At 60.0% G+C, this 14,226-nt stretch overlaps 4 protein-coding genes and 1 non-coding gene across 5 annotated transcripts; 3 read left to right on the top strand and 2 right to left on the bottom strand.

The window, feature by feature from the left end:
• Nucleotides 1-260: 260 nt before the first annotated feature.
• On the top strand, nt 261-2,674 carry BXZ73DRAFT_76393 (uncharacterized protein; the record flags this gene model as incomplete). The annotated part of the gene is made up of 9 exons (XM_048022415.1): nt 261-450; nt 510-695; nt 749-861; nt 914-1,460; nt 1,688-1,812; nt 1,877-1,898; nt 1,953-2,198; nt 2,294-2,302; nt 2,355-2,674. 9 exons carry the CDS (start codon nt 261-263, stop codon nt 2,672-2,674), a joined length of 1,758 nt encoding a protein of 585 aa, XP_047879533.1.
• Nucleotides 2,675-2,916: 242 nt separating this feature from the next.
• On the bottom strand, nt 2,917-4,694 carry BXZ73DRAFT_76392 (uncharacterized protein; the record flags this gene model as incomplete). The annotated part of the gene is made up of 3 exons (XM_048022414.1): nt 2,917-3,402; nt 3,488-4,362; nt 4,418-4,694. 3 exons carry the CDS (start codon nt 4,692-4,694, stop codon nt 2,917-2,919), a joined length of 1,638 nt encoding a protein of 545 aa, XP_047879532.1.
• Nucleotides 4,695-5,230: 536 nt separating this feature from the next.
• Nucleotides 5,231-10,082, bottom strand: BXZ73DRAFT_44505 (uncharacterized protein; the record flags this gene model as incomplete). Its single annotated transcript, XM_048019350.1, has 10 exons — nt 5,231-5,521; nt 5,585-5,642; nt 5,699-6,030; nt 6,092-6,960; nt 7,011-8,402; nt 9,014-9,035; nt 9,085-9,379; nt 9,426-9,552; nt 9,602-9,692; nt 9,786-10,082. 10 exons carry the CDS (start codon nt 10,080-10,082, stop codon nt 5,231-5,233), a joined length of 3,774 nt encoding a protein of 1,257 aa, XP_047879531.1.
• A 408-nt stretch (nt 10,083-10,490) lies between these two features.
• BXZ73DRAFT_t73 lies at nt 10,491-10,562 on the top strand. Its single transcript has one exon. It is a non-coding gene; the product is annotated as a tRNA-Glu (tRNA).
• Nucleotides 10,563-10,627: 65 nt separating this feature from the next.
• BXZ73DRAFT_76390 (uncharacterized protein) lies at nt 10,628-12,720 on the top strand (the record flags this gene model as incomplete). Its single annotated transcript, XM_048022413.1, has 6 exons — nt 10,628-10,847; nt 10,907-12,064; nt 12,115-12,122; nt 12,175-12,369; nt 12,490-12,619; nt 12,692-12,720. 6 exons carry the CDS (start codon nt 10,628-10,630, stop codon nt 12,718-12,720), a joined length of 1,740 nt encoding a protein of 579 aa, XP_047879530.1.
• Between the last annotated feature and the right edge of the window lie 1,506 nt (nt 12,721-14,226).

Below are 14,226 nucleotides of genomic sequence, written 5' to 3'. Positions count from 1 at the left end.
GCCACTTGTGGTCGGGATAAGTTGGACAGCGACCGCAACGGGCGGACTTGAACGTTTGAACGTCGCCAAGCGAGAATAAGACAAACATAACCAATGAGGACAAAGGGTCGATGTGCTTACGCAGCCGCGCGCATCGCCGACCTGCCTGGCGGGAGAGAGACGCTGATGACGTGTGATGTCACTTAGGCCAGATCTGGAGACGCCAGCTGCCGGCGCCTGGACCTGGCCTGCCTCAGCCGCTCATCTCCGTCCACGGGACAATGACCGACCATCTCGGGCACGAGCTCGATCCGATCGAAGCCTATCAGGTCTGGGACAGCTTCGTCGATGTTCGTCTCACAAGTCAAAAAGAACCATCGAGCAAACTTCCGTTGCCGCGCCAGTCCAACAAGCCGTCGACGAAAGCAGTTCGTCGCCGACTCACAGCAGCGGGGTATCAGCTCCTGGATCGTGAGTACCCCGCTTTCCTTATGCCACTGGCTTGATTAAAACTTTCCGTTTTGCTGTAGATTACTACTTTCACGTTTCCAATAATCCCGGAGAAGCGGAGCGCACCGCCCTCGCCAACAACATCAGCAGCCTCTCAGGCTGCGAATTCTACACGCCCGCCCATGTGTATCGCTACTTCGCAAACGCTCGGAAGGCGCGAAACGACGCCCCGGACCAAGTCTACCCTCGAGGACGACCTCGGAAAAGTGAGATACCCATCTCGTTCCGAGAGAGCGATTTTTAATCGATCCTCACACAGCGAGGGCAGGCAGCTCTGCACTAAAGTCTGGTCAGCTCGAAGAGATCTCCCCATCGCTACCAATCGTCTCAAACTTGGGCGACAAGGCCTTCAGTGTGCCCCATCGCATTCCGGTACGTCTTCGACCGGCTAGTTGTCCTGAGACTCAACTCCCCCTCCATTCAGGGCTCCGAGGTGGTGGAGCATGAAGTTGTGCTTCCCCCAACCTTCGCACCCGAACCTCTGGCCACTGCTGCTGCCACGTCACCTTGCACTCCCCCTCCGGTACGGAGCACGGACGGCATCCCCGACCCAGTCCTTCCAGAAGGAGGGTTTAATCTACCTTCCCAGCAGCCAATCGGCACACCGAGCGAGTCCGTCGATCCCCAGAATCAAATGGAAGTCGGTAATGTCAACCCCGATATCCTCGGAGTCCTTCCAGACGCTAACGTGTCACTCATGCGCGCAGTCACATCCGTCGAATGCGCTGAACCGGAGCCCCGCGGCGGATTTCCTCCTTCTGAGAGTGAGCTGGCTGAGATACTGCACCGGATTTTCGTCGAGTCCGACCAGGAGCAGGCGACGCAGCCGTCGACGGCGCAGCCACGCAACCTTGACGAGCTCTCCCAGTGGTTGCAGCAGCAATCAGCCTTATCGACCGCTTTCCTCGAGGACGTGTCCGCTGGGTCGTACTCCATCCTGGGTTTACACCCACCCGCTGCGTCTATGTCCGGTGAGGCCCCGCCGCAACTTTCGCATTAGTGTTTTTATTGTCAATCGTGGATTCTCACTCTATACCTCCCCTCTCGCCCTTGCATGTACTTCCCCGGACTCCGCATCATCATCAGCTACTGCGCAAACTCGTTTCTTCTCATTGTCTTCGCGGCGATCTCGATTCCCTCACGTGCGGGTGGCAATACGTCCGAACCCCAATCATCCTTGTATTTGTATTATAAATAGTGCCTCAGCCCCTCCTCCGCCCTCTCCTCCGACTCTCATCCCGCCGTCGTTCGCCATCATCTCTCTGTAAACTGCTTCAGCACACCTATCATATCCCGATGTTTGCCTCCGACGTCTCGCCTTTGGTGCGCCCGGCGCCTTCCAATTGGCAGCTCGTCCTGAGTCCGCAAGCACCCGCCTCTCCCTCAGGATGCATACACGGTCATGCGAGGTAAGTCTCGCAAATCCGTTTCGCCGGCGTCATCCTGATACTGAACGTGTTCAGCGTTCTACAATCACGTCACCTCCACCCCCAACGCCACCCAGACCACCGCGCTCGCAGCTGAGGTCTCCCAGCTCCCGGGCTGCGAAGGGTTCGCAATCCAGGGCGTACAGCGGTACTTCAAGCAGAAGCGCAAGAATGTACACAAGAAGGGGAAGAGCTTCAGCAAGCGGCGCGGTCGCTCGCCCTCCGTCGTCTCATCAGACTCTTTGTCGAGTGCCACGACCGCCACTGACGACCCTTTCTCAGGTAAGAGCTTGTGCGCGTCGTCTGCAGGCGATTGTCTGACCATGATCGCGGTATCGCAGCGAATTCCTCGTGCCCACCCACTCGCTGCTTTCCAGAACGTCCAGGTGAGTCTCGACGTAGCTACGCCACTCGTTCGCCATTCACGTCACGCTACAGGCACTCCGCCGGTCTCCGACGCTGTAGGAGACCCTGCGTCTATCGGGTGCCTTCGGAATATGCAAGTAGTACCGTACACGCAACAGCAGAACCCATCCACCCAGCCCAGCGACGTAACGAGGTCTTTCCCCCTCCCCGATGAGCCGGGGCGCCAAGTTATCGAGCTGCCGTCATTCCGCGAGACCACGGAGACGACATTGCTCGGACGGCTCGTTGTATACTCGGTCGTCCATCGAGCAGCGCCGTATATCTGGAGCTGCATTGGCGGACTCGGGTTGTACTTGCTCTGCAGATATGCTGTATACTGGCTCTTTGTGTAGACGGAATGGGTGGCCCGGCCGCGATCTTTATCGATAAAAGTCCCCACGAGTGCCAGCTTGCTTCGTTTTTTCCGTTCCGCTCACCACACGTTCTCAGTCGCATCTTCGCCTGGGGGCCGGACGACTGCAGTTGCGCTCCACACACCATGAGCAAGAGCTGCTGAGCGCGTACACGAGACATGAATCAAAGCAGATAGCATTCCGTTCACAGAACATCCGACCAAAGCGCATACACCGACTACCTATGACTCCTCCTTGGCGTCCTCCTCCTTCTTCGGCTCCACCCACTTCGGGATCGTCCTCCAATACATCTCCTTTGGCTTCTCCAGTCGCTCCACGTTGGCCTTGACCGTCTTCGCCTTTCCCTTCCCCTTCTTCTTCGTCGGCGCCGGCACCGGCATCGTCACCACCGTGTCCAGCGCGCCGCACTTGCCGTACATGACCCGGTCGACGTACATCCCCGTGTTGCGCAGTAGCGACTCCGCGCGCTCCTCGCACTTTGCGCGCCACACCGGCTCGCGCTCAGGCGGCTCGAGCGTGCGGAGCTCGTCGTCGCGCTCGGGCCGGAGCGCGGAGCCGCGGATGTCGATGAACGACCAGGCGACGGTGAGCGAGCCTGCGTTCTTGCGGTGCGGGAGCTCGCGCTCCTCGGGCGTCGTCGTCCATTCGTACTGGAGCTCCCAGAAGGACGTGTGGCCCGGGAGGCGGTCAGAGGACACGACGGTGTACTGCGGAGAAGCGTGTCAGCGCGGCATGCGTGAGGAGGGGAAGAGGAAGGGAGAACGAGGGAGAAAACGAGGAGGAGAGACGTACGCCGCGCATCTCGTGCTCGAGGAACTTGAGGCGGGGGAAGGACTTGAGGATAAAGAAGAGGTCGTACTCGCCCGTGTTTGCGAGCCACTCCTTCGGGCGCTGCGGCGCCGCGAGCCGCAGGCTGACGACCTGCTGGCCGAGCACGAGCCGGGAGAGCGTCACCGGCGCGTACGGGTCACTCGCGGTCAGGCAGAGGTGGCTGATGTTGTGGCACACCGAGCCCGCGAGGACCTGGAACTTGTCCTCCGAGCTGAGCTCCGAGTCGTCGGGGATCGTTTCCTGGAGCTCCTTGAGCGTGATCGAGAAGCGGTGGACGACCGGGTACGGGACCGACATGCTCTGGAGGTGGTGCAGCCGGACTTCGCCGTCGTGCTCGGAGTAGCGCGGGATTTCGAGGTGGCGGATGGAGCGGTTCGAGGCGGCGAACTCGGTCATGTCGAAGCGCGTGTAGATCGGTGTTTCGAAGGTGGTGAGGCACGGGAAGGTGATGCAGCCGAGCCGATCGAGGAACTCTTCCGCCCAAACGACGTATGGGCCGTAGAGGGCGAACGTGTAAAGGCCAGTGAGCTTGAGGAGGACTTTGTACAGTTCGACTTGAACTTCCTCTTCGAACCCCTCATCGGTGTCGACGCGGAGCTCACGTACGCGTGTGACGAGAGAGGGGTCCTTTTCGACTGCTGCAACAAAATTCGTGACATCATCGTCTGTGCGAAGTACGAATGTGAAGTCGCGGAGCATTTCCGCTGCGTGGCTGCGCAGATAGGAGCATGTGCTGACCATAATTGCCAGATCACGCCTCTCCTCGATGAGATCGAGGACAAGCAACCACAGCTCGTTGGGCAACACACTTTCGTTCGCTGCCATGGGTGTTCCAGCTGATAATCTGTGCGTCAACAAAAATATCGCGTTGATATTCGCGAAGATACTCACGCGTCAGTGTGGACTCGTCGGAGGGGCTCGAAGCACGTGAGTCGAGCCTGAAGCCCTCGGTAACAAGTTCCAGCGCGTCCTCCATGGGCTCCGGAGCGGGTTGTGGGCCGCGTCTCGTCCGCTTTGCTGGCTTCTTTTGGGGTTCAGCAGGTGGGGGTGCGGCGGGTTTAGGAAGAGACGCGGCCTTGGGAGGCACATCGCGTTTCCTAGTGCTTCGTCTGCCAGGTTTTGGAGCAGGAGCATCGTTGCGTTTACGGTTGCCTGAGCGAAGCTGCATGGCGGGGTGAGTGTCTACGTACAGAAGGGGGAGGCGAGGAGACGAGGATGGGGGTAGAAGACAAGAGTGGTCGGCAGACGCGAGCCGCTTTTTGAACAGTGGCGGACAATGAGAAAGCGAACAGCACGTTTCTGTCACGTGCAGGGAAAGAGCGCGTTTGTGGCACTGGCGCCTACGGCGTCCCATTGTGAGCCATTTATGGGAGTCGCGAGTTCTCCGCGTTCACACCACAATCCCATGTTTCAGATGTGGTCGTCGTTGGTTGTTCACTTCCATAAACGTTGAAATGTCTTCATTACTAGCGATAGCGTTCATCCACTCGGGCTGTAAATCAACTACGTGGCTGGGTGGATACATGAAACAGAAACCACGCGGATCCTACCCCAGCATAGTTTAGACGACCGTCTAGAATAACATATTCAACGCATCTATATACGTAGGATTGATATACAACACAACCCGCAGCACACCATGCATCGTTACACCAAGCCCGCCTCACTCACCCGACCTGTCGGCCTCTCCCCCACGACACGTCTTCAAGGATGCGTGTTGGGCATCGGCGGCGGGGTTTGAGGCTTGCGCCGATAGTGCATCACAAGCTCCGCGCCTTGGCGCCACACAAACTGGCGCACGGCGGCGAGCGTCATGTCGAGCGGGAGGACGACGTCGTTGCAGAGGATCTCGAACTGCTCGTCCGCACGTGGCCGGCCGTGCGCGTGGTGCGCGTGTGCGGACGCGATCGAGCGCCGGTCAAGCGACGAGCGTGGAGTGGAGAGCGGGGCGGGCGACGATGTGCCGTTCTGTAGCTTCTCGAGTTTGTCTTGCACCTGTGCGCAGGTGCAGAATGAGCACGCGTGGCGCAGAGGGAAGAGAAGGGCCGAGAGACGTACATGGTGAGTAAGTTTGCGGACGCGCAGGAACCGGCTCGCAGTCAGCTTCGACTGCGCGCTGGGGATGGAGCAGTCTCACTATCAACCATCTATTCAACTGGGGACACAACGCACGTATTCAAGAGCTCCGGAAGCAGCTCCCCATCCGGCTCCTGGTGCGGCAGCAGCACGAATCCGATCTTCGTGATCGGAATCGCTGGTGTCTTGTTCTGCAACAGGCATTCGAGCAGCCACAGCGGCATCGCGTCCTCGAGCACGCGTGCATCGACGCCTGTGCTGCCCACGTTACCGCGATAGAGCGTCATCCAGCCCGAGGGCGCCTCTTCGCAGATGACGAGCGCGGTGTGTGGCGGAAGCGGGAGCGGTGGGGCGTCGGACGAAGAAGGTGGGGTAATAGGCCCCGCGAGCAGCGCTTGTCCAGCGGAGGGCGGGGGCGCTGGGGTCTCCTGCAATCCAATGCAGACGACAGTTAGTACGCATGCAGACGTATGTAGACGAGATGCGTACCTCGGTCGAGCCGCCACCGACGGACGCTGTGGGCCCTGCGTCAGTTGGGGCCGTTGCACCAGAAGTCTCGCTCGGCTGCTTTCTCGAGTTCTTCCCAAACGCCTTCAACCGGCCCATCAGACTCCCCACAGTGGGCGTGCTCGGGGTGTTTGGCATAACCGCCTCCGCAGTCCCCGGTCTCGACGCACCCATGGCCGGACTCGCAGTACCCGGAGTAGACCCTATCGCCATATGTGGCCCCGGGTTCGCCCAGGCGCCATAGTCGTCCGCAGGCGTCGCGGTATTTCCTACAGCCGCGGGGGTTGCGGAGACTGATGGACGCCGCGCGCGAAGGGAGAAATAGTCCCCGCCACCGGTAGAGCTCCCGTTGCTCGCGGTCGCGCTGACGCTCGGCGGCGGGACAGCGGCTGGAGTCGTGCTTCCCTCCTGCTGGTGCGCCGTGGTGGTGCGGAAGCCAGGCGTGTCGGAAACGGTGGGGGATTGGGGGATGGGGGAAAGCCCGGAGCTGTCGCGGAGACCGCCTTGGAGAGGGATGAGGGGCGCCATAAGTGGCGAGGATCGGGGGGCTGCAGAGATGGGAGGGGGTGCGGCCGGTATCATGTTCGGGGAAACGACAATCGTCGCGCTCCGGGAGTGCGGATGACGGTTGTATTGACTTGGGTGAGGGTCAATGGACACATCGGAGGAGGAGCGGCTGCGCGCGCCAGAGGACGCAGAATCGACGTGTATTTGCGTGGGGTAGCGCTGCATGCGGGCGTGTGGATCGTTGATAGAGCCATCATGCGAGCGCGCGCGGCGTGATGACTGTCGCTGCTCTTCGCGGATGAAGCCGTGGAAGAGATTCTTCAACACCCACTTGCCGACGTTCACTGCGAGTCCGTTAGTATCACGACTTCAGTAACGACGAAGGTGAACTTACGCCTAGTCTCCTCGCTGAACTGCCTCTCAGGCCCATACCCTGCTTCATCCGCATACACCTCTGCCTCGAAGCACCGCTCGCTCAAGTGCACCGTGAGCACCCCCGTCTTCGTGTCCACCGCGCTCCACGTCGGCACCACCGCCTCGCCCTCGATCCGCTCGCGCACCGTCTCGAGCGCCTCCCGCGGGCTTTTGGCGCGCTCCGCCGTACCCCCGCTCCCACTATCACTACCCCCATGCGAGCCGTGGCTCTGCGTGACGGCGGCGGCGACGTCCGCGGGCGCGTACCGGCCGAGACACGCGCCCCGCACGACGTCCCACACCGCGACCTCGCCCGCGGTGTCGACTGTCAGGGCGTGCACGCGGTCGTTGAGCAGCACGGAGCGCACAAGCCCCTGCTCGCCCGCGATTTCCTCGTCCGGTTCGGTGTGCAGAGGCACCGCGTCCGCGGCGACCTCGCGAAGGTCGAACGCCGCGCGCGCCATCGCGCCCGGAGCGGGAGGCGGAAATGAGCCTTGAGTGTGTGGCTCGGGCAGGCCTGGAGCGGGACTCGCGCTACGCATCATGGCGGAGGAAGAGGGGATGAGGCCGTTGGAGGAGAGACCGAGCGTCGGGGAGCGCACCATGCGCGGGACGCTCATTACGCTCGCGGCTGAGTAAAGCGTGGCGATTTCCGGGTCGTGCCCCCGTCGCGTGAGCCCGAAACCGGTATCGTTGGGTGAGGTGAGGCGCACGAGCGACTCGAACGGGATTCCGTACCACGAGGACTCGCCCTCTTGTGTCGGATCGATGCCCAGCGCGTCGCATGCGTGCAGGTTGGCGGTTGCAGAGGGAGGTATGGAGTCAGCGCGCGAGGAGCGTGTGGCGAATGGACTGCTGCTGCGCGAGTTTGACAGGTCGTGTGATAGAGAGTTGGAGTGGGAGCGTGGCGGAGAGATCGCACGCGGAAGGTCCAGGGAATCGTTCCTGCCGGAGTGCCAACCTTGGTATTCCACGGGCTGGGTGGAGGACACGGGGCTGTCGACTGTGCTCTCCGTGCTGAGTGCTGCCGCACGAACAGCGCGACGCTGAGGTACCCGCCAGCGCTTGACACTCGAGCTCCCTGAAGCCGTCCAGAGCAGGTTGTCGTCCATCGCGACAATCTTGTTGATACCTTCCGCACCAGGCGAGTTCGGGCGGTCTGTACCGGCATCCTGGCAGAGAACGATGCATTCGCCCTCGGCGACGTCGGCGCAGCCTTCAACGTCAACTTTGCACACAATGCCGGAACGGTCTCCCGAGTAAAAGACTTCCAGTGCTGGGTGCGTTGAGAAGAGGGACCAGACGGACTCGGTGTGGTGAGTGAAGGTGTGCAGGCAGCGCTGCGATGAGAGGGACCAAAGTTTGACGGAGGCTAAACACAGGGTAAGTATATTGTCGGAGGTGACGAAAAGGCCAGATAACCTCCGCTCAGATGTGACGTGGACCATGTCACCGCCGTATCCCCTTTCCCGGTCGCAGCCTTGTTCTGGTGCAGTGCCTACGAGACAAATGCCAGATCACATGGTCTGAATATTCGCATTCCCAGTCCAGGAAGCTTGGTCCTTCACGAGGAACAAGCGGAGGACTATAGCATAGGTGTGCTTAGCGTGGACGGGGGATGCGGACGCTTGTGGTCTTCCCACATCGCGCGTACGCATGCTTTTGACCACCTCTCCAGAGACGCGGGGGGCGAGCGCAACCCGTCAGGTCACGCCCCGCCCCTCGTGCTCAGACACATATCTCTGCTAGGCGTCTCCTCTCCCGACCGAAGGGGAAGCCCCACGGTCTCCCCAACCATCGTCTCGCGAGGAAGACGAACTCGCCCACCGTGAAACCGAGCTCGGTGGTATGGTCCGGAAAGGCGTACTCCGGACAAACACTGCGACCGTGACATGGAACATCGCAATATCATGGTCCACGTCCTAACCCAGCGAGGTATACCAGCTTTTCCCGTCGTGAAAGTGGTTGCGAAATAGGGCGCACCGTCCGCTGATCCAGTCAACAACTAGCAGAAGTTTCAGTAAACGTGAAGTAGAACATCAGCATGAACTCACGTATTTGGCGTCGTCTGAGACCAGAATGGCCCGTATGTTGTCAGTATGACCAACAAGCTTGGCGATTCGCTTTCCAGATCTAGGATCCCACATGCGAATGACGCGTTCCGGTGAGCCAGACGCAATGACTGTCCCGTACGGGTCAGTCGCGAGAGCGTACAGTGACGCTTTCGGGCCGGAGGCATCTGGTGGATTAAGCGTAAGCAGGGGCTCGACCTTGCTATGCGCAGAAGGAAGATCCCAGATCTTAACGGTGCGGTCGAAGGATCCGGACGCGAACCACTGCTGTTCACGACTGGGTGTCGTCAGACAACGCCGAGTGGGAGTAAGCGCGCCCATACCTGTGTGTAAGACAGCGAACATAGTCCGTGTGTGAACCAACTACAGTGGGTTCAGATAACGAGCTAGAAGAGCTGTGGGCATGGGGCGACCAGGCCTTGATGGTACCATCGGAGGATGCGGATATGACTGGATGCACTTGAACACGCGCAGAACATAGCAAGCGGAGTATACGTACGAGTCTGGTTATAATTACACAATAATATATCGTTGATCCAGTCGGAGTGCATCTGTACAGCTTGGCGAAAGCTGCTTGTTGGCGGGCGAGCCTACAGTTACCGTTGTAAGAGAGAGTTCCAAGGGTGCGCGCTGAGCAATCTACCACCCTCCTGGCCGCGCGCGCGAAAGAACTTGGAACATACCTTGAACGCCTGGTACGCGTCCACATCCGTCTCCCACTCATCCTCGTATGAAATCGACTTGTCGGTGTGTATGCGCTTCTTCTTGCCCGTGACCTCGCCCAAGACATCGCCATCGCTCCGCGGCTCCTCGCCCTCGTCCTCCTCTTCGATGATGTCGTCGGCCCAGTTCGTCATGACCTCCCACCGCCGCATGCTCTGCCGCTGCTTGCCGTATCCGTAGCGATGCGCACGACGCGTCATCGGTACGCCCAGGTCCCAGGAAATAACGAGGCCATCGCGTCCCCCGGTGTATAGCATACCTTCGGGGGAGTTTCGGCCGACGAGAGGTGTCGATGTGTCGAGCGCGAGGCATGATACTCCGAGGCGGTGGCGAGGATGCGCAGACCATGTCCAGGCGTGTGGAGAAGGTGTATGCGTTCCTTTGATAGGTAAGAGTAGAGGGCCGATGCGGCCGTGGCGGGGAACGTCGGGGGCGGGGAGGTGGAGAAGGGGCGGCGAGTCAACCGGGGAAGGAATCACGTACGACACCCTGCGTCGTGCGAGGGTCATGGGCGCGATAGGGGAAAGGTGGTGTTGGCCGAGAAGAGAGCCGTTGTCGACGTTCGCCTCGTCCTGCTCCCCATCTGCCTCGGCTATCCAGGCCAGGCACCAGGTACATGAGTATGTGGGAAGGAGCACCACTAAATAGCTGCGATTACGGATACGTCCGATATGGTGTAGTGGCTAACATTATCGCCTCTCACGCGATAGCCCGGGGTTCGATTCCCCGTGTCGGAACTTGTACGTACGGCGGTGTTTTTGTCCGCCAAATTGGCCGCTCTGGTATCCACCTCCCCACCATCATGTCTAGTTATCGTCCCCTCTTGACCTTGCCGTCTGAGCTACTAGAGAACATCTGCTTATCCTGTGTTTTGCAGGGAAATCCGCTTTCTATCGCAGCTCTAGCTCAAACATGTCGCACCCTCCGACTTCTTATCTACCACACTGCCGACAGCCATCTGTGGCGCTCCCTTTGTCTGGTCTATTTTGACGATCCGCGTCTGAACCCCGGATGTTCCACAGGTAAGTACGACGAACACATTCTTGCACTTGCACTTCTAAGTACTGATGCAATTCAACAGTCCACTGGCGCCATATGTTCACCGAGCGAGTCTGGACCGAGAGATACCTCGACAGACATGCACGCCCACTCGAGGTTACCGTTCCCAAACATAATCTTAGGTCCACGCCCTCCATGATGTTCTCACTGGACAAACTTGGGCCTCAAGCCGAATCCCACGTCCACGTCCGTCTCCTCGACGCCCTTCTTGACGCCGTGCAGACCATCGCCCCTACTCCGGGGATACGCGTCGCCTCTAGCCCATCCTCGACTCCCCAGCTCGACAGGCCACTCGCCCTCCGGCACGCAGACACCCCTATCCTCCCTCCCTCGTGCCATATTCCCGCAGACATCGAATCCCGCAATGTTGCTTGGCTGCAGCGTGTCCTCACACACGGGCTGCCCATATCACTTACCCGCATCATCGCCTGGGAGAACCTCGCTCCGAGTTGGAAGAACCACGCCGAGGGTCCGCTCCTCTGCGAGCTCATCGCCCGCCTCGGGTTCCTCCCTATCCCACTCAACCAAGTGCCTGCGGCCCCCGAACACCGCTCTCCACCTTCGTCACCGACCGCGCGCTCGAAGCCGCAGGGCATGATCGATCTCAGCGAGGAGATGCAGCGGCGAGTCGCGCATGAAGGAGGACGTCCGCTTGCGTTTTCCCTGCGCTTCCTATCGCGCCAGCGAGCGTGGGGCCCGTTCCTGAGGGTCGACGCGCTCGCGAACTTGGCTGCTGCGCCGACGGACGATGCAGAAGAGGAGACGGAAGGAGACGATGAGGACGACGAAGACGCCGACTATGTACCCCCAGACGACCCATCGGCCTCAGACGCGACGCCCGGGACCCATCCCGTTGCAGTCACGGAGGGCCCGCCATCGTCGACGAACACGCTGCCCGACCCGGGGAAGCTCTTCCCGGATTGGACATGGATCGCGGCGAGCCGGGTGGTCGCAGAGTGGAAGCTGTTCGAGAACATGGACCGCGGAGACCTGCCGCAACTTTACGACTGGAACAACTTGCGTGCGGGGGCCTGGATCGCACCCCCTCCGCCGTCTGGGGAAGGGAACGCAGTCGAGTACCCTCCTGGAGAAGAGTGGAAGGCGCATCGATGGGACTGGGCAGGATTCGAAGGCGTTTGGAGGCGGTTGGTGTGCTGGCTGGACTACGACGAATTGATATGTGCGTATCTGTGTCTGTGTCTTTCATCTCGCTGACACACACAAATATAGATCACAACGTGAGTCCTCCTCCTCTGAACGTCCTACGCACGCTCCTGATCTTGGCGCCAGCGATGGGGCTCCTTCGCTGACGAGGACTTGGACGAGGCCTGGATCATTGTGCCCATGTCCGTCCGCATCACCGGCTACGAGCCGCCCTCGCTCCCAAAGGAATACCCAGACCGCCCCACAATCGTTTTCGAGGGTGAGATGGGCGGCGCGGGCTGGGTTGGCGCTGTCTCGCCTCTCACAGACGACTACCGCCGGGTGTGCGGGCGTGTGAGCATGCTGCCCGACGGTCGCGTCCGGTACTCTTCCGTCAGTGCTGGTGCTTGCTTCACCTTCACTGATATGTCTCTGATATCGGCGTCTGTCGGGTCGTCGCAGGTTTCGTCGGTGCTTGGAGGTACTGCCCACGAGTGGGCGAGTGAAGCAGTCCAGCTCGGTCCAGTCGGGTCCGCGATGGGAGCGTTGGGATTGTGGACAGGCGCGCAGCACGATGATGAAGATCCGCTGGGTGCGTCTTTGCTCTTGCACTGTACTTATGACCGCTCCATGCTCACGCAGTTGTGTACATCGTCGTTTACAGGTGTGGTGTCGCAATGGCGGGTCGCTTAAATCACTTCCTTCACTTCTCCGCATTCTGTTGTACAACGGCCGAGTTGGCACACTCGCCGGAAATACACCCAAGCAGCTGAACATCAATACCGTACCCCACCCCGAGCGGAGAAGGCCCAGTGCCGCAGCCAACTGGCCGCAGAACGCGATGCGCACTTATAAACCGGCATGTGCTCCCCGTAGTCCAGTGGCAGACCCCAGCGTGGGGGTGCGTGAGCTACGGGAGCACGGGGAAGTCCGCCGCGCACGTCGTCTTTCCGCATCGGCGCGAACGCTGGCGTGGCTTATGACGTGGGTTGTGACGTAGTAGTATCGGAAAAGGTGTTTTGGCCAGCGATGGCTTAGTGATAGTGTTTACTATTCGTGGAAGTTGCTGACTCAGCCCTTCTTCAAGGTTCATCGTGCCTCTTCCGATCCTTGTTCGGATCGTGTAGGCGGAAGTGTCCACCGACGGACGACGTGTTCCCTCGATCATACGAAGCGGTGCTCGTCGAAACGACGCGGTACCACCCCCGATCTGGATTTGTCGGAGTTGCGAGTGAATGGCCGACAGCATTCTCAGCCGTGAGATCTTGAGAGGGAAGGCACCCGGGCCCCATGGGCACTGACTTTGCCAAACCACGCTGAGCACATCGCCTCGTGTTGTGCATCTACGGATTAGCCTCAACTATGTACGCCTTTACGCCTTCGATTTCCATCGAGGGACCTGCCGGAACGCTTCTAACGCCGCTCGTTCACCTCGGGCCGTCAGAAACGCTCACTATTGGTAAGGCATTGAGTGCCGCATGGCCTTCCAACCACCGTCTACTACGATCCATTCGTAATCTCGGGGGTCTGTCACAAGGTAATCGCGCTCTTCTCATCTCTGCAAGGGCAGCGGCGTGTCCGTTCGCCGTCGGACATTTCGTCCATGCGACACACACATGATCTTCCATGTCCGACTTACTCACATCATGCTAGCTCGGTCCCGCGACCAGTTCTCGAGTTCAGCTCCGAGGATGTACGATAGAGGCTCATCCAAATAACGTCGCGACAACCTTTCTCCCGGCCCTTGTGGCCAGTGGCCACTAGGGCACGTCCCTGGACTTCCCCGCAGTGTGGGGACCGGGGTGCCCTGGAGGCTGGGGTGCCGTCTGGTGCCGCTCGCCGCCCCGGGGCCCGAGACCCCTGGAGAAGTCGCACATTTTGGGCGACGTGATCCTCCCGCGCGCCGCCAAGCGAGAACTCGCGGCACCGGCGTACACGCGGTGAATAGACGTGCGAGTGCAGAAAGGTGCAGAAGCACGTTCGACTCGGACAGGCCGCGGACGAAGAGCGACGATGTTTCAACTCCCTCGCAAGGTAGATACGTAGAGTGATATAAATCTGTGTACAGGATACAGAGACGTCTACATCGGATAAGAGTATGGATATAAACGAGGTTACATCGGAAACTTCACGTTCGTGGGGTTGCGCGCACATCAGTAATGGCCGAAAAAAACACGAAATAATTCAAACGTTCCTCCA

The sequence above is a fragment of the Epithele typhae genome (assembly GCF_022376455.1).
Source record: "Epithele typhae strain CBS 203.58 chromosome Unknown BXZ73scaffold_14, whole genome shotgun sequence".
Lineage (NCBI taxonomy): Eukaryota > Fungi > Basidiomycota > Agaricomycetes > Polyporales > Epitheliaceae > Epithele > Epithele typhae.
The sequence above is the reverse complement of the archived record's forward strand: the minus strand, read 5'-3'. Positions and strand labels throughout refer to the sequence as shown.